The 18,622-nt window shown below is 44.8% G+C and overlaps 2 protein-coding genes across 2 annotated transcripts in view; both read right to left on the reverse strand.

Moving 5' to 3' along the window:
- The window catches only part of Tecta (tectorin alpha), a 71,557-nt gene extending 68,811 nt beyond the window's left edge, over positions 1 to 2,746 (reverse strand). The window contains exons 1-3 of the mRNA XM_038322198.1: positions 2,677 to 2,746; positions 1,703 to 1,850; positions 420 to 484 (exon numbers count right to left, since the gene is read on the reverse strand). Of these exons, the coding sequence (XP_038178126.1) occupies positions 420 to 483 (64 nt within the window). The 5' untranslated portion in view covers position 484; positions 1,703 to 1,850; positions 2,677 to 2,746. The remainder of the gene's footprint in view (positions 1 to 419; positions 485 to 1,702; positions 1,851 to 2,676) is intronic.
- An 11,090-nt stretch (positions 2,747 to 13,836) lies between these two features.
- Positions 13,837 to 18,622, reverse strand: part of Tbcel (tubulin folding cofactor E like) — a 43,810-nt gene continuing 39,024 nt past the window's right edge. Inside the window, exon 8 of the mRNA XM_038321451.1 lies at positions 13,837 to 17,507. Within this exon, the coding sequence (XP_038177379.1) occupies positions 17,189 to 17,507 (319 nt within the window). The 3' untranslated portion in view covers positions 13,837 to 17,188. The remainder of the gene's footprint in view (positions 17,508 to 18,622) is intronic.

Here is an 18,622-nt window from a genome sequence, read left to right on the forward strand (position 1 = left end):
CGGTCCCTGAGAAACAGGTCACCAACACCATCGTTACTGCTGCAGCTTCCTAACTTGGAGCTAAGATAAGAACACTCTTTAAAGTCTCCAGCATATGCTAGATGGGATGGATGACGAGAGAAGTGATGGACAGCCTCAACTCCTACATGTACTTGCACGAGAATTAGTCCGCATTATTTTATAGACCTTCACCCGTAAATACAAATTGTATTCAAAGTTAAATAAGAAAAAGTGAGCATCATTCAAAGTTAATGCATTTTACCCTTGACAACAGAGTTTAATTTACTTTTTTTTCCCACCTTGTTGTATCTGCAGACACATGTACACCTGCCCTTGCAATTACGATGCCAACAAAGGTGTCTCTTTATAAATTCAAGAGCATGCTGATCAAGAGCGTTATGAGATTCTGTCGTACTCACCTTGGTGCTGCACAAGTGCGAAGATGAAAGAGACCCAAATTCTAAGTAATGATGAATAATTCATCCTGAAATTTTAAAAAGAAAAAGGAAAAAAAAATCCCCTGCTTGCCAGAGTAAATAGAACACCAGGTGTGTTTGGTGGCAAACCCCCGAGAAACACCCCAACCATCACAGAACACATTCACATCACAGCGTCAATCATGCAGAGTCAGTCAGAATTCCCAGAAGGCTCGTGGGTCCTCCCGAGTTCAACACTTGGGGAACAAGGTAGACCCCCAGAAGAAGGCTACCTAGAAGTATACATGGGTGGTCAGGAGGTTAGAGGGGAGTTCAATGCAACTTGCAAGGAGCAAGGGAAAGGTGTCTACTCTGCATCTGATTCAAACAAAATAGCATCCAACTCCAAAAATGCAGGTCCCAGACTGGGTCTCGGGAACGCTAGCCTCTATAAGACTAATCTCACAGGGCATTCTCAATCAGGGTCAAAGAAATGTTGTTTAAAAGACCACGTGTCTCTCCAGGTAGGAGGATTTAGAGTATGCCATCCTCTTCTCAATGACATGGAGCCAATCCAGTATTTTAGTGGCCAGACTCACGGGTGGCCTAAGATTGACCACCGACATTCCGCAGTGAAATGGATGATCGATGGTTGGCTTTGGTGCTCAAAGAGCATCACACCAGAGTGGCTCCTTGGAAATACAACAGAAATAGAACCCGGCACGTGAGGAACTCGTTAGTTCCAGGAAATTAATTAAAAAGAAGGAACATCACCAAGCTGAACTCGTTTGCATGTTAATTTACACTCAGTTGAGCGGGTGGCTTTACCCTCTGTTAGGAACGTGGATAGTCTGCGCTGCTCCAAAAAGGCTGAGATGCAAGCACACCCGCAAGCTCCAAGTTCAACTTGCACCTGCTTGAGAACCCAGGCGCAGACCAGGAAACCTGCTCCCGACAGCGTTCTTAAAAGATAAACACCCTGCTCTTATCATTTGAGGTTATCAGGGTTTTTTTTTAAGCCCAACTTTTAGAAGAAACCAAGGAGTTGATACTGTGAGAGTCTCATGGCTAATCTTCAGCTACCAGCCATGCACATGGAGGTCTCAAGCATACAGCAAATCTAGCTAGTTTGGCTGCAAATGGCAGAGGACTCCAGCAGATATCACATGCAGCTCGAGCGGAGGCAGTGCAAGCTTCAGGCTGGAGGCCTTGGGGGAGCAGAGCAGACAGCAGCAGCGAGGAGGAGTCATTTAGATAGTTGTATTTATGAAAATAATGCCACTAACCTGTTCTGTCGAGGCTGGAGGAATTGAGTGGGAAATAATAAGCCAAATCTTGGTGAGCCCGGAAAATTAGGTATAAGAATTCACACCGGTTCTCCCTTCTCTCTGCCAATTATTTCTGATCCCTGAAATGACGTCCGAATCCTGAACTCTTAAAACCAAAAATTCGGTTAGTCCTGCAGTAGCGTCGGGGAGTGTTGAGTTGCAATCAAGCTGCTTTCTATTGATTAAGGAAAAGTAAATCTGAAGATCGGTTTCAGGACTGCGTGGAGAGTCTCTTTTCCTGAAAAACTAGACCTCCCCCCTCCTTTAAAAGGAAAAAAAAAAAAAAGAGGATTCAGATGGAAATGTCAGGTACTTGGAGCCGAAACCTTGGTTTTCTCTGATCGGAATCACTTTGCACTGAAAACACAAAGGAAACCCTCCCTTTCTCTTTGTACCCAAGAGAAGGCAAACTGTCTAGCATTACAGAATTAGCATCCACCAGCATGGGAGAAAACCCAACAAAGCGGCTCCCTCCGACAGTTAAATGAAGTTGGTTTTCTACTGAAGTTTCCTTTTTCTTTCTCTCTCTCTCTCCTTCCTTCCTCCATCCCTCCCTCTGTCTCTCTCCACTCTGTCTGTCCTTCCTTCCTTCCTTCCTTCCTTCCTTCCTTTCTTTCTTTCTTCCTTTCCTTCATTCCTTCCTTCGTTCCTTTGTTCCTTCCTTCATTCCTTCTTTTCTTCCTTCCATCCTTCCTTCTCCCTCTCTTCCATTCTCTCTTGCTTTCTTTTTTCTTTCTTCTTTTCTTATCTGTTCACATACAGACTCTACTATGATTCCCCCCTTCTTCCCCGCCCCCCACAGGTATATATAAAATATTTAATGAAACTTTCCCAAATGTGTCTAGGTTTTTATTCCTTGTTCTCTCTCTCTCTGATTCATTCAGAGATGCTCAGGGGCACTTCCCAGGCAAACAAGAAAAAGGAAACTACACCTGTGACACTTTCACTGATACCCCTAAGGGTCTTCACAGGTAGTGGGGTACAGGCTTCCCCTGATGAAAGTACCCAGGAAGGACTTTGGAAGGGAGTTCAAACAAAGAAAGCCTGTTCAGCTTGTTGCTTGCACAAGACCAGTGAACACAAACTAAATACAGTCCAAATTAGTTAACCCTGGGCAAATACACATACAAGCAACTCTAGATGAACTCAGTAAATTGTGTTTCCATTTGTGCATATATATAATATATATATATATGCATGTACATATGCATGTATGTGTGCAAGTCTATGTAACAATAATAATTAAGAGATCATGAATTTGAGAGGGGGAGTTTGAGGGAAGGAGGGGTAAGAGTGATATAGATACAATCTTCATGTACAAAAATCTCAAAGAAAAACTTAAATATGTGGAGACTGCAAAATAGCTCTTGCTACCAACAAAATTAAAATACTCAAAGTGGAATTCATTTTTTTTTTAAAAAAAAAAAGAAGTAATTTGGACGCAGTGGAGAGGTCCTCTTGTGAATCAAATCAATAGGAATTTTACATTTGGCCAACTCTTTCTCTGGCCAGACCCTGAAATGTTGCCTGCACCAGAAATAAAATGAATCAAAACAATCCCAGTTTTCCATATGTTGTGCTTAAAGGACAAGAGTGGTAGGAGAACCAGGTTTTTACCATAAGGTTTCCCATCTTTTGCCAAAAACCTTTGATAATTGTGTAAGCATTGCACAATGCATTTATTCTTTCCCTGGAGATGTGAATTCTCCCCATAGACTTGATTACAGATGTCAAATGACTCCTTTCTTCCAACGGGCCCACATTTATGGAACAGAAGACATAGTTGTTTGATGCCTGCGTGAAATAGAATTAAATTCAAGTCCAAGACTCACCTAGAGCAACAGAGCCCTTTGCCTGGTGCTGATTAAGCTTTTAGTCCAGTCTCATCAGACCTGACTGTCCAGAGGTAAAACAGGATGAATCTTAAAACCCTGCTGGTAGCATATTCTAATTGCTTCAGTTTCCCTTCCTCCCGCACTCGAGGATATTTCTACCTCAGCCTTTTGACCCACATTAAATTCTTTATCCTTCTTGAGGCGGAACTGCTGCTGGGAGGGAGGCCATCTGGGCAGAACCATAGTCACAAGATGGCGGCATAAATGAATAAGAACGACTTTGGGACTCTGGCGACCAGTGAGAACCAGGTGCTTGGGAAAGAGGCTGATCTGGCCGAGGCTTGCTGGGCTGGAAGCGGGTCGGTGGGGGCGTGCTCTGGTTGCACACTCTGGTGGCCACAGATGGATGAATAACAAAGATTTCTATTCATGGCAAGACACATTGGGTTGAAGGTGCGAGGGGCGTAAAGATTCCTGCCAGGATTTAGACTGGCGATGGATGAAGTTGGGGTGGGTCGGTGCCAGTTACCCAAGATATTCCTGCTTGATGGACATGCCATAGATTGGCACTGCTTCCTAAGTGACAGAAAAGACACCAGGGAAAGAAGTAAGCAAAAATGAATTTCCCCAAAAGCAAAGAGAACAGTTGTTAGGCACTGAATATTTCTGTTTTGTGCTCCAGGTTTCTTACGCTCTTTCTATGAAAGAGGTGGCTGATTGGAGTGACTGGGAAATGAAGCAAGATGCCCTGTGGGGAAGGTTTTTGTTCCAGAGACTCCTGTTGAGTGACAAGATTCCATTAGGTGCTCACATCAAGAAGCTCTACTAGATAACAACAGGGCCTATGTGGAAAAAAATTTATAAATTACATATGCATACACACGCGCTTATTGTATGATTCATTTTAAATACATATTTATGCATATCTTGTGTGTACATAAAATTAAATATAAATATCTTTACATACATAGTCATGTGCCACACGACAATATTTCTGCCCACAGCAAACCACATATACAACAGTGGTCGCAGAAGATGACATCACCGAGTTATACTGTAGTCCTAGTTGGTGTAGGAACTCTATGACATCTGCACAATGACAAAGTTGCCAGCAGTATATTTCTCAGAAAGCAGCACCATCATTAAGCTGGGAGAAACACGTGTAAAGGAGAGATGTCTTCGAGCACTTGAAAGAGCCCCCCTCCCTGTCGGTCAAGGTAGTAAATACAAAAGAGGATGCATTCTGGGTTTGGGGCGGGGAATTAATTGGTCAAGATTACTGTCATCTTAAAAGTCGAAGGGTGGTGGAGTCTATCACTGGTCAGGCTGGTGGCTAGAGACTGGCTGTGCACTACTGCAGACTAATCAAAGTCGTAGCTGCCTTGCCAACACGCTCTCTTTTTCAGAGCCTACGAGTGTGGCTTCAGGTATATGAAAGACACATGGGGAATGAAGGCCAGCAGTAGCTTCTGTCTTCCGGAACAAATGGCAGCACACATTCAAAGCTTTATCCCAGGGCTATGGGCAGTCACCGCGCTAGTTTGAGTGTCTCAGTGCAGACATGTTGAGAGCTGTACCTCAGGAGAAGTGTTTGGAGTGGAGATGTGTTAGGGGTGGAGCCTCGCTGATCAACTGATGCTGTCTCGTGAGAGCAAGTTGTAGTTCTAGCAGGACAGGGCCACCATGAGAGCAGGCCGTTGTGAAGGCTTGGACTTCTCTGTTCTGTTCTCTGTTCCATGCTGGCTTTTCTTCTTTTCGCCAGGCCTGGAACAACAGAAGGCTACCGTCCTGAGCCGCACCAGCCTCATTCTCTTAGACTTACAGAATCATGAGACCAACAAAACCTCTTTTCTTTATAATTCACATGGTCTCTGGCATTCTGTTATAATGCGAGACAATGGACTAAGACACTTCTTTCATAATATAATGCCGAGTGTTCTGCACCATCTGGGTCTCCCAGTACATCATGCTGATTCACTACATAGTAACAAACCTCAACATCCTGGGCACAATGAGCTAGGGTTGGCAGAAGGTTAGATGTCCTGGTGCCATCTGTTCTACAAAGTGGAAGATAAATCCTCCAGACTCAAAAATACTGTTTTAATAAAACTTTCAAAACCTGGTGGCCAAGAACACCTCCTCTGAAGTGAAAGGCAACGTCCTTGTTTTGTAGCTCTAGAAGACTCTCCTTTCTTTGTCTCTGCTTTTGGATTCTGAAGGCCACACATTCCAGACCTAGGAAAATGGCTCCAGCCCTGGAGGTCAGCCCGCATGGAGCTGGGCTGATAGTGTGAATGAATTCTATAGCAGCTCTAGGCTACGACGCAAACCGCTCTGTCACTCGGGCCCTAGGTCCTGCTGACCATTTGATGTGGGAGAAGTTAGCGGTGGAGAGATGAAATGCATAGTTCCTAGCGAAGCCTGGTGGTTAAAATACAATGCAGGCCCCCGGTGTTCTCCAATCAGGTCACACCTCCGGCAGCGAAGAGATACGCCTCTTCAAATTAAACTGCTGGCATGTGACTGTGGCCTCTGATGGGACATTTGCTCCAGAGACCAATGGCCATGTGGTTATTTTCTTTTATGATCTGAGCCCTATTGGATCCAAGGTCCAAAGACAGGTAGACCCCAGCAATCTAGCATAGGGTGGAAATGATACTCAGAGAATAGTCATGAACAAACTGCCTAACTCGGTAGTTCAGGCTCTGTCACCTGCCACCCAGAACTCAGATCCCACCAGAGTTTGTGTAGGTGATGTGTACCCTGTGTGTGTGTGTGTGTGTGTGTGTGTGTGTGTGCGCATGCGTGTGTGTGTATAGCAGATAAATTGTATCTATGCGACAGCATCACATGTATGTCTTGTGTGATTCTCCTGGGAATTCTCATGAACATTGGTGATTTTAACAATGAGAAGAGGCATCTTCCTGGTGTGTGGAGCTTTGGGTGATCCATCGCATCATGTACTTTCCACCAAAGGAGAAGCGTTTTGCGGAGACAGTTATGTGCAAACTCAAAGGCAGTGCTGAACCACATTGCCAGCTGGACAGCGACTCGAAAAGTTGGAAAACCGGTGACAACAGTGACAGGGAGGTCTGGCGTGGAGGGAGACACACGAACAGACAGAAGGGAGGGAATGCAAAGTGTGAAGATCTTTGTGTCGGATATAAACACCCACGAGAGCGTCTGCTACAGAAGAGGGACTCCGTCGACAACAGCACTCGACCGGCTGATGTGAAGCAGGCTTTGTCAGAGTTGGCACAATGGGTACATTTATAAGGTGGCCACAGCCACAGGGATAGAGATAGAGGGGACCAAGGCGATGAACTCCTGTTTAGCAAGGCTCTTCTAGTGCCTCTGATCTCCAAATGCTCAATCTGTGGACGACAGAGCCCAGCTGAGCCCTCAGCATGCCACTGTTTCTCAGGGACAGTGACTGACCTCAAATGGCAGGAAAATGATTCAATCAAACCACTTTTATCCTGGAAGACTGAGCAGAGATAAAGTCTTAACTTAAATATTTATAGTTTAGATACGAAGTGTCCTCCAAAAGACTCATGCATTCAAGTCTTGGTCCTGAAGCTAGCAGTGTTCAGAAGTAATTCTCTGGGGAAGCAGCTAGATCCCGAGGGCTCTGGCACTGACTAGTGCTCCCCAGGTTTATCGTGTTTGACAGACTGTTGGGATGTTGCAGAGCTATGGAGAAGTGCCTGGTTGGAGGAAGTACGTCACTAGGGGCATGTCACTAAAGAACACATCTGGTCCTGGGCCTTTCTTACATGCTCTTTGCTTTCTGGCTTTCATGAGGCAAACAGCCTCTGCAGCACACTGCTGCCACCACGATATTTTGCCTTACCCTAGGGCCCAAAGCAATGGCTCCAACCACTAGGTCCAGGCAATCCATTAATTGAACTGTGAAACTGCTTCTTTCTCTCAGGTACCTGCCACAGTGATGAAAAGTCTGCCTAACACAAGTGAACATGCTTTTCTTGCCCAGAGGCTGGAACCAGCACTATCGATGGAAGGAAGGCTTGCAGGATGCAGGATCCAGAGGTCCTCGCTAGGAAAAGCATTTCACAGTGAAGGGGCTGTGAGCGTGGGCCCTGGCAGTGGACATGCATGTTAAAGAGCATGGCTGAACTGACGCCATCCCAGGGAAGCAGTGAAATGAATGGCAGACGCAGCAGGGATGGGGGTACTCTCAGCAGAGACATGGCAAGAACCCATGGAACCACAATCTAGCACACCCTGGGGCCTTTGCATTAGGACGAGCAGACAAGATGAACAGAGGGCAGAGGGCTCCATTGACAAAACGGGTTTGTGGACAGATAATAACATAGAGCTCAGGTAACTCACTCTGGTGCCTTTTGGTATGATTTTGCTTAATTATGACTGGGGGACACATGTGGCAAGCACAGACTGAGCAGCATGTGGTTACTGGGGTCTCGGGATATCCACAAATCAAGGTTCAGATGAAGCTATCAGGTAAGCTTCTAAGTCCAGCATAAGACAAGGGCTGAGGAGCTACAGTAGACCGAAGAGGGGACTCTTCAGACACCGGATATGGCCCTGCAATCAACTGCAGTGACAGGCCAGATGTAGATCACGACCCTAACCTCCCTCTCTCCAGTTCCCCCTCAGAAACAGGAACTCAGAGCCTCGAGGAGTTCCCCCAGTGGTGGGGGAAGGACTGGAGCCATTCTTGCCTCAGGTAGACTCTGTCTCCACAAGACACAGCGGCCAGATCTACCTTAGGTGATTTCTAGGAGACTGGAAAGAGTATGCTATGTGAACAGCTCCCAACAGTCACCTCTTCAGGGTCCACACTGCGTTCAGAATGGGGGTATCTTCTTGTGCTTCCGCCCCAGTGACTGAGGAAATCATTGGTAGAAGGCCAGAGCCATTTCTGTTCATGGCAGGACTCACCCAGCAAGACTTCTTGTTCCAGAACATTCCTTTGGATGGGGCTACCTTTGATGGATCTGCAGCTCAGTCTGAAGGCTTTTCCTGCTCCATCCTGATGCTTCTCTTTTCTTTCCCAGGTGTTACTCCCCACAGACCTGCTGTTCCCCCACTTTGCTTCCCAAGAGACTGAGCCTGGGGTGTTGGTGCCTTGAACCCATACAAGCTCGTTTTTTCCTGAACACACTTAGGTCTACCACTTACCTAGTGACTAGTGAGGTTCATTCCCAATGCCCCCAGATCTAACTAACTGAGGCAACTATTATCTAAGACTACACATACATTTTTTTCCCCAGGAAAGAGTGATAGCATATCCTCAAAGTGGATGGCATGAGCCGGGCGGCGGTGGCGCACGCCTTTAATCCCAGCACTCGGGAGGCAGAGACAGGCAGATCTTTGTGAGTTCGAGACCAGCCTGGTCTACAAGAGCTAGTTCCAGGACAGGCTCCAAAGCTGCAGAGAAACCCTGTCTAGAAAAGACAAAAAGTGGATGGCATGATGGAGGAAAACACAATTGTGTTCCTCTGGGTGTGTGTTTTACACAACAGACTATCACACACACACGCACACATACACACATACATGCGCACACACAAACCGAATAACCTCCACGAGTCTCACTCTAGAAGTACACCTCTTCTATTTGCCTTCGGATCTTGACTCCTGGTCCTCTGGGTTGACTCCCAGAGGATAGCATACTCATATAAACAAATGGCGTCTCGTCTTGTTTGTTTGTTTGTTTAAGATAGGGTCTATGTAACCCTGGCTAGCTTGGCATGTGCTATGTAAACCAGGGCAGCCTCAAATTCACAGTGATCCACCTGCCTCTGTCTCCTAGGTGCTAGGATTAAAGGTGAGCAACACCACATCCAGGTAATTTTATTTTCTTTATTGCTATGTGGAAGGGGCATGATGTGAGCACAGAGGTCACAGGACCACTCTCGGAAGCCAGATCTCTCCTTTCACCTTTGTATCCAGGTTTTGTATGTAGGTCGCCAGACTTGCACAGCAAGTGCCTCTACCCGCTGAGCCATCTTGCAGGCTCAGTTTTCCATCCTTAAAAACAAAGTTTTAAAACCCAATAATATTTCCAAAATTTATTATTCCCCTAAGTTCTATTTCTTTCTGTTCTAGCCACATTTGTGCTGTATATTCTGGGCCAATATTCACATGAAAAATATGATGTTGGATCTTTGAAAATCACAGAGTGATGCTTATTAATGTTTATTTATGAGTCAGAATACTCCCTCAAGGCTCCATAACAAAAGATGTTCATATTTGAAATTTTAGCCATTTTCTGAAACCAACTTAAGTGTGTCTAAGCAAAGAATTCATTATTAATTTGTGATATTGAGAAGTAGCCAGGGCCTCACACACACTAGGCAAGTCCTATACCATGGGGCTGCCTTCCTAGCTACAGCTAAGCAGCTAAAACAGGAAGTTCTAAGTAGATTCATGCAACTAAAACCTCAGAAGTGGCTTTGTTCTAATATCCATGCAGGCACATTGAGATTGGAGGGCACAGGCTCACTATATTCTCCATCCCCCTAAAGAACAGCATGGATTCTCTGCAAGGCACTTCAATGGTAGGCAAGAGTCAGCTCTGACTAAAGCTTATTACAGACAATAAACACAGGATTTCAGGGCAAGCGACCCGACTTCCAGGGGCACTCAGGCGAAAAAGTGCTCACACATTGTTCAACACAAGTAACACTTATGCCTTCTGTGGCAGAGATGAATCCTCCCAGGCCAGGCTGCAGAGAACAATGGTTCTTAGGACAGGGCATGTGGGCTCACTGTGACGATTATATGTCAACTTGATGTGGTGGAGAAACATTGACTTTAGTAAGGCCCAACAGGCATGTCCCTGGGAGCGTTTCCAGAAACTGGGTCTGAAGGGCTCTGATGTCATCGTCTAACCCACTGATAGACTCAGAATCTGATAGACAGTTGAGAGTCCGTGGAGACCGTGGTGGGTGGGGCTTGGCTGAAGAAGAAGTGTGATGTGGTTGATGTGGGCGTGGGCGGTGTGCTTCCCACGGGTCTATCCTGACCCCGCCCCTTCCTGCCGCTTCTCTGCCATGTTCACCCTGCACTGTGAGGTTCTATATCACCAAGAGCCCAGAACCAATAGAGCTGATTGGACTGAAATCTCTGAAAACACTAAACTAGAAAGAACCCTTCTTCGCTTGGGCCTGATACCATATGGCATCGGTCATGTGTTGAATCCAAGTGCCTGGGCTGCAAAGCTTGGCTGGGAAGGTGAACTCTTTGCCCAAAACCCACGGTACTAAGCTCAACCACAGTAAAGTTTTAGACTCTGCAGGGCTGTGCCAAATAATAAACCATTGAAACTTTGTGTTATTTTGCTTTTGTTTTGTTGAGACAGGATCTCACTGTGTAGTTCTGGTTGGCTTAGAACTCACTATGTAGACCAGGCTGGCCTTGAACTCACAGAGACTGACCTGCCTCTGGCTCTCAAGTGCTGGGATTAAAGGTACAAACCACCTTGCCTGAGCCTTTATATTTTATATTATCCCACTGGAGAATGATTTGATAATATCATTTGCAAACTCTCTGGCCTTCTGATCCAGAGGCCTCAGACATGGGAATGTAGTCTCTAGACACTTTCAAACACACAAAAGAACTTGTGCTGCTTCTGGCAAAAAACTGAAAGCGAGAGAGAGAGAGGGGAGAGGGGAGAGAGAGAGAGAGAAGGTACCCATCAGATACATCAGTTCATACAATGATTACTTCCAGTGTATAAAGAGGCTAAGGTGATTTCCTACGTCCTCTCCCAGAGACATCTCCATGGACAAAGAAAGCAAGGCTGCTGACAGCACACAATGTGCACCCTTGGCTGTGTAAGAGCAAAGCAGCTAGAATGTATATTTGGATTTGCTATTATTTGTGTAAACTCTGGGAGACACAAGAAATGAACAAAAGATGCAGTAGAGATATTACAGTGGGGCCTCTCAGTGTCTCCCTTACATTGCTGGAGTCCTGAACCTTGTAGAAGTCACCTATTGGAAATTAAATGTAAACATCCTTTTTTTTTCTTTTTCTTTTTTTTTTTTTTTTTTTTTTTTTTTTTTTTTTTTTTTTGGTTTTTCAAGACAGGGTTTCTCTGTCCTGGAACTAGCTCTTGTAGACCAGGCTGGCCTCGAACTCACAAAGATCCTCCTGCCTCTGCTTCCTAAGTGTTGGGATTAAAGGCATGTTTAAACATCTTAATGTTGTCTCTTTGTAATGTAAAATATGAAACTTAGAAAAAACAGCATTTTAATATAACCGAGACAGTTCATATCACCCCTGCTGTATTTCCTGAGTAAAGGAGACACCTGCCTTCAAATGTGTCCATGACATTTTCTCTCTTTAATTCCTTCATGTCTGACCCTCCCATGGCTGTTCTTTCTTAACACACTGATGGTATGTCTTGAAGTGACCAAAAGGGGTGGCTGTGAAGGACTCCACAAACTCAAACTGCACTGGAATTGGCCTGGCAGACTCAGCTCCTGCAGGCCAGAATAGATAACCCATCTCTATTTTGCAGGCACTATTAATATGCTTCACACAGCTCCTTCTTGAATGCAAGGGAGGAACAATAGCAGTGGCAGCCACAAAAGGGCTCCACCAGGCTATAAACATATTTTCCCCTTCCTTGATAAATGCTGATTGACATTAATCTCAATTGCAACGGAGTGTCCCCTCACCTTTGGCTCCATACTGAAACCAAGAATGACCTAAGTGAAAAACCAAATTAGCAGTCCCCTTACATCATACTACAGGTTCATTTTGTTTATCGACAGCACCAATCATAAGCACCCAATATGGCCTTTCAGGGAAGTAGGAATCTCAGTAGCTAGCCACCAACCACAAAGTGACAGTTCTGGAGTTGACACCGGGGTCTATGAAGCTGGACTGAGCACTGTCAGCCACACCAGTGACTTTGTTCTGAGCGACTCAAGGATTAACAATGAAGGTGTGGGTTGGAAGGAGGGCTTCAGCCTCAGGCACGACACACAGTTGCCAATTCGCTGGAGTCAAGTGCCATTTGCCCACTGTGCTGCTTTGGACAAGTTAAATAACTTCTCTGTGCATCCATTTCATTCTCTGGGGGAAAAACAGGCACTATAGTGCCTGCCTCAATAAGTCAACAGGAAGACCAATGGCAGTTTCTGTTCCAGAGGGGCTGGAAAACAACATGTGACCTTAGGGGTACCTGGAGGAAGCAGCCGTAGTTTCAGATCAGTTGGATGCCTAAATGCGAATCTACCTTCTAAGTATTCGGAGCACCTAAAAATAAATGATAACTGTGGTAGTTTGAATCTAATTGGCTGCCATTCTCTCATAGGGACAGGCACTATTAGGAGGTGTGGCTTTACTGAAATGGGTGTGGCTTTGTTGGAGGAAGTGTGTCACTGTGGGGGTGGGCTTTAAGGTTTCCTATGCCCTGGATACCAACCAGTTTCTCAGTCGACTTTCTGTTGCCTTCTTATCAAGATGTAAGGACTCTCAGCTTCAGCACCACATCTGCCTACCTGCCACCATGCTCCCCATCATGATGATAACAGACTGAACCTCTGAAACTGTAAGCAAGCCATCCCAAGGAAATGTTTTCCTTTATAAGAGCTGTGGTCATGGTGTCTCTTCACAGAATTAAAACCCCTAAGACAGTAAGTAACTAGACAGACGTTAGCCCAAAAGTTGAGGGGATCCACTCTTTGAACAGGAAGCAGACCTCACCTCAATTAAACAGAGGACACCCACACCCTTCTGAAGCACTGAGAGGACTTCATGGACACTACCTTTTAATTACAGGAGCACACTCTCTGGTCCTTAATTCTCCAAAGAATGTTAATGTTCAACTTACCACAAAATCATAGATAAACAGATAAAGGTAAAATGCCCCAAATCTATAGGCAATGTTTTTGAGAAAAAATGGCAAATTTGTACTTCACCAAAATGAAAATCTCAATCTTCCTCAATAAAGAAGGTGCTGATTAGTTACAAAGCTTTGTCCCCAAAGGCTAAAAACAAAAAGGAAAGCAAAACAGTGTAGAAAATGTGTTGGAAACCTGAAATTTGTTAACAAGAAAGTAAAAGCTTTTTTTTCCCAAAAATTTTAATTGAGTTTTTTTTCAGCCTCAGCAAAATTCCTATTACACTTGGCAGGATGTCCAGGCTCCTGCTATCTTAGGCTGCTCCTCCCAAGAAGGCATTCCAGAGCCGATATCCATCTGTATAAAAACAACCACACGTCTTTGTCCCGACCCTCCAAAAGAAACATCCAGAACACAAGGAGCAAATGGACTTGTATTTTTAATTTTTTAAAGATTATCTTTCTATATATATTAATAAAAAGTGCAAAGAATAGACCTTCATGTTTAAATTATATTCTAAAATAAAATATATATATATATATTTATATTTCCATTAACTGCAGGAGACAACTGTAAAGGGCCCGAGAGTCCAGTCCCTCTCTGTCACTACAATAAACATACATTTTAAGGAAGCACCTATGAAAAACAGTAGAGTTCACAATAACATTTGGGGACACAGAGCTTCTGGGCATTCTTGAAAGCAGCTTGTTTGCATTTCGGTCTTACATGGAATAAAGGGAAAAGTCAAATTCATAAACAGAAATGACGGTGCATAAGAACTATCAAGCATTCTGGAGTCATGTTCTACCTGCCCTTGGGCCTAAGCTGCAAGTGCAGAGAGTCACACTGTGTTAGGAAAAGCTATTGGTGGAATGGCTCCCACGGTGAACAGCACTGCTGATCACCTCTGCTGCTTTCTTATGCATCTATGGCTACAGGCTGCAGAAGTAGGCAGCATCTTGTAAAGACATCTAATCTAGGAGATCTCAACCACCAAACTCAATCGATTTGGACCACAGCTTTAGCAGCCAAGACTCCTGATCTGGGTTTGGCTTTCTTTTTTGTGTTATTCCTTTCCTTTTCCACAACAGAGAAGAATTTCTACTTTAGGAAGGCATGTTCTCTCTGCTATGCCTGAAGGCACATCTCTGTAATACCGGTGAGGACAGCGGTTTGCCTCTTAACTGTCAACAATGTGCTCCCACTCAATCTGATGAAGTCAATATTAAAATACAGACAACTACAGACAAGCATGGTGCGTGACGTGCAGACTCAAAGGTCCACGGTCTTTTCTTTCCTCCTCTGCATCTGTTATAAAAATAATTTTATAACAGCTTATTATAAATTCTAAATAATTACAAATGTCTACACAGCACCGATTTTACTTCAAAAGCAGCCTCTTTCTGAGCCACCCAAATAAGTCTGTAAATACGCATGCTCAAGCAGCTTTTCTCATTTACTTCTGTAAATCTAAAAGCCCAAGGACTATATCTGAGATTTTCTTCATTGAAAATGATCTGGCAATTATTCAAATCACCAAATACAATGCCCTAGAATACCTACATCAGTTATTGGATGAGAAGTTCCCTTTACATGCAACTGTAATAAAGTATTAGGGCCTGCAGAAGATAAACACTGTTCTGTAATAACAGAAGAAACGGGTCTCAAAGAGTAAAAAAGCGTTTCGTAAAACTTTGTCATATATAAAATATCTTATTGTGACCATTCCACTTATGACCAAAGTGTAAGTGCTCACTCTGCCTTCTGCCGTGGGACGGAAGTGGCTCCAAAGTTCAAAAATAAGAGTGCATCTGTTTCCCAGGCTGACGAAAGCAAAGTCTGCATTACAGTTTCTCCCGCAAACCCCTCCGCACTCACGCGCACACACAAAGCACCCAGTCTTCCTCTTCGTGACAGTCGCCACACTTTTCTTATTTCCAAAAAAAAAAAAAAAATCTGTCAAGAAAATGCGATTGCAAAATAACTGTCCTTGTCTAGACTGGCAGGATCCCTGCTGCTCATCTTTAGGATTCTGAGATAAAGTCTGCAGCAGGGAAGCTGGCCGCACTCATCTTTCTAAACCCTTTGGTTTTCACCTTTAGCGCTGCGGTGAAGCCGGCCTGCGTTCATAGGCCTGAATCAATAGCTTTAGGCGTACCAAACCTGAAGTGCATCAAGAGAACAAACGCCTGCCCCATGGCGGAGGAAACTTGAAAACACAACTCCCCACCCGTGAAGAAGTCATCAGAGTCCCCTAAGGAGTTTACAAGAAACTAAGTTTGTAGGAGAGGTGGAACCCTGTAACAAAGGTGAAAAGCCAATGGGGAGAAATAAAGACCAAAATCAAACATCAAACAAACACAAAACCAGCTAGGCAACAGGTGCATTCTTTGAAATCCTCTGCTGCCTCCCACCAGTACCCAGTGGACTAGAAAAAAAATCTCTATACTAAAGAAAGGACTTAAATCTAACTAATAACAAATGGAAGGCCAAAGAAAAAGGTTCCAGAGTATGCAAGGAATTGGTGTTAAATACTTTGGCAAAAGAAAGCCGGGCAGTTGTGACACTCAAACTCCACTCATCGATTAGGCAAAAGCCATCCACAGGGGACATAAAATAAAATACAAAACAAAACAACTGTTAATTATGACATCACAAAGTCCCAAGAAAAAGGTGGGAACCAGTTCCCTTCGATTAAAGTCTCTCACTTTTAATGACACTGCAAGGACAAGGACTTCCGGATGGGCGACAAGGGCAGGAGAGCCAGCAGGCCCACTCTCTCCAATCCCTCCACCTCCTCCTTCACACAGGCCTGGCCGCCCATCGGCTGACTCTCTGCTACAGAGTATATACCCAGAACTGTCCAGGCTCGTCCTTTATTTCCAGTAGCTTATGAGACAAAGCTGCCAGGAAATAACAACCACTAAGCAGAAAGAAAAGACGTATCGGAATGATGGCTGATCAATGCACAACGGGCGTTCAGAGGGGTGGCAGAGAGAGGTTAAAGCCCTCTGCCCAAGCTTCCAGGACAACGGCATGTTTCCTTGGCTTAACTCTCCACCTACTTCTCTTTAAAAGCCTAACGGAGTTCCTGAGATCAGATTCAGGCTGAAAAACGCTTAAAATACTCAAAAGCATTTAAAATGGGAAATGGGGGGGAGGAAGACAAAATTTGAGGGGAAAAAAACCCACTAAGGAAATTACAGACAGAGTAAACAGGTGAGTGTGCGCAAGTCAGAGTGAAAAACTGGAGCCCGAGAGGAAAAGAAGAGGAGGGAAGAATGACTGGAGACGGGGGTGGAAGGTGCTGGCCCTTCACGGAAGATCCCATCTCTGGATTTGAACACTGTGCACCACCCCTCTGAGGAACCATTCTGTCTTCCAGCCTAGCAGGAAAGAGCCCAGAGCAACACAAACCCCAGCAACACAGTAAGAAGTCGGTGATTTCTCTGTCATCTTTCAAGAAAGAGAGAGGGAAAGATAGAGAGATAGAGACAGAGAGAGAGAGAGAGAGAGAGAGAGAGAGAGAGAGAGAGAACGCATAAAGACTGGAGATGCAGCAAGGTCTGCTGACTGAGCTGAAGAAATCTGTGGTAGAAAATGCCAAAAACAATCCCATTCTAGGGGAAGAAAATATACAAAACCCCCTTCAAAAGCCAAACAAAAACCAAAACGAACGGAAATGTCCTTCTTCCTAAAGAAAAACACACTGGAAACAAACACCCTGCAGGAAGTCCTTATGTGAGTTTTTACAAGGCTGGTAGAGGTTATTTTGTTTTTGATTCCACAAAAATTTTATCTCCATCCCTAATGCCGAAAGAGTGCAGAGCTCGGGAGCTGTACTTCATCTCTTCGGGCCCAAACGGTGCCTCGTGGTCAAAGTAGTACAGAAGCATGCTGCTGGTGGGCAACTGGACTAGAGTCTTGAGTTGTTTCTTCAGTTCTGCTACTGTTTGGTCCAGACGAATGCTCATTTCTTCTACTTGGTCATTAAAATGGACTTCTACCTTTGCGCTGCTCTGGGGCCTTAGGTCCACTTCTGCCAAAGGCTCCAATCTCCCGTATTTTGTAATGAGTTCATGATACCTAGGGTATAAAAAGAACAGTGTCACCTTCAACAACTCACTCACAATACACAAGCAAACTACACTGCTGCTCGCACCATCTTTTCTCATCTTCTCCTGTGACTGTCCTGGTCTTCCTACATGCAGAGCTAGCTACTGAATGACGGCTGTGGCTTCTGCACTGTGCTGAGGCCAAAGGAAAACCACATGCTTGTGGAGAGAAGCATTTCTCTTGAAGGTGAGCCCCGTACCTCTGCTATTTACAAACAGGCTTAGAGGGGCTGAGGATGTCTTTCAGTTAGCAGAGTGACTGCACACCTGTCACCTAGCACTCAGGAGGTAGGGGTAGAAGGATTAGAAGTTCAAGGTCATCCTCAGCTACATAGCAAGGGTCAAGGTCAAGGTCAGCCTTGGCTCTATGATACCCTCTCTCAAGCAATTGGGGATGGAAAAAAGTTAGAGAAAGAAAACAACCTAGAGAAGCAGGTGCTGCACAGGCAACAGGGAAGAGTCCTATCCCTCCCCAGATTGTGCTTTTCTTGGGTGTTATCACTGAGAAGTGAAAATGCCTAACTAAGCACATGTTTCTTGGTAATACACGGGGATGGTAGGGGAGCAGTTTCTCCAAGTACCAAGAAGCCATAATCTATAGAACAACAATACCATGTATTTCAGCTATTATCCAACTCTTTCAACGAAGTCTTGCTTGAATGTTCCAGCCTGGACCCAGCTAAATACAAGAGTTATGAAAGGATCAAGGACTCATTCTTGGAAAAAGAAGATCATAAATAAAGAAGTTCTGTCATCGGGGCAGAGATAAAAAAGCAAAGCACACTAAGAGAAGAGTGAGTTCCAGCGGTGAGAACAGGGTCCCCAATAGTAAGTTCCGACACAGAAATTCTTGTAGCCACTGCCAGCCTTGAGGGAATGAAGTCTGAGTTGATGGAGGAAGTTGGGCGGTCTCCTACATACCAGAGAGGGGGAAAGAGCCACCATGAGTCTGGCTGGAACTAAGACTTGCTGAGGTTAATCAAGGATCAGAACTTGACAGTCACGTAGCATGATGCTTCAGCTCTCCCACTCTACTTCTGGCTTCTCCTTGGCACGATCAGTGTCATAATAAGGTTAGTAGAACAC

The sequence above is a fragment of the Arvicola amphibius genome, chromosome 3, assembly GCF_903992535.2.
Source record: "Arvicola amphibius chromosome 3, mArvAmp1.2, whole genome shotgun sequence".
Classification (NCBI taxonomy): domain Eukaryota; kingdom Metazoa; phylum Chordata; class Mammalia; order Rodentia; family Cricetidae; genus Arvicola; species Arvicola amphibius.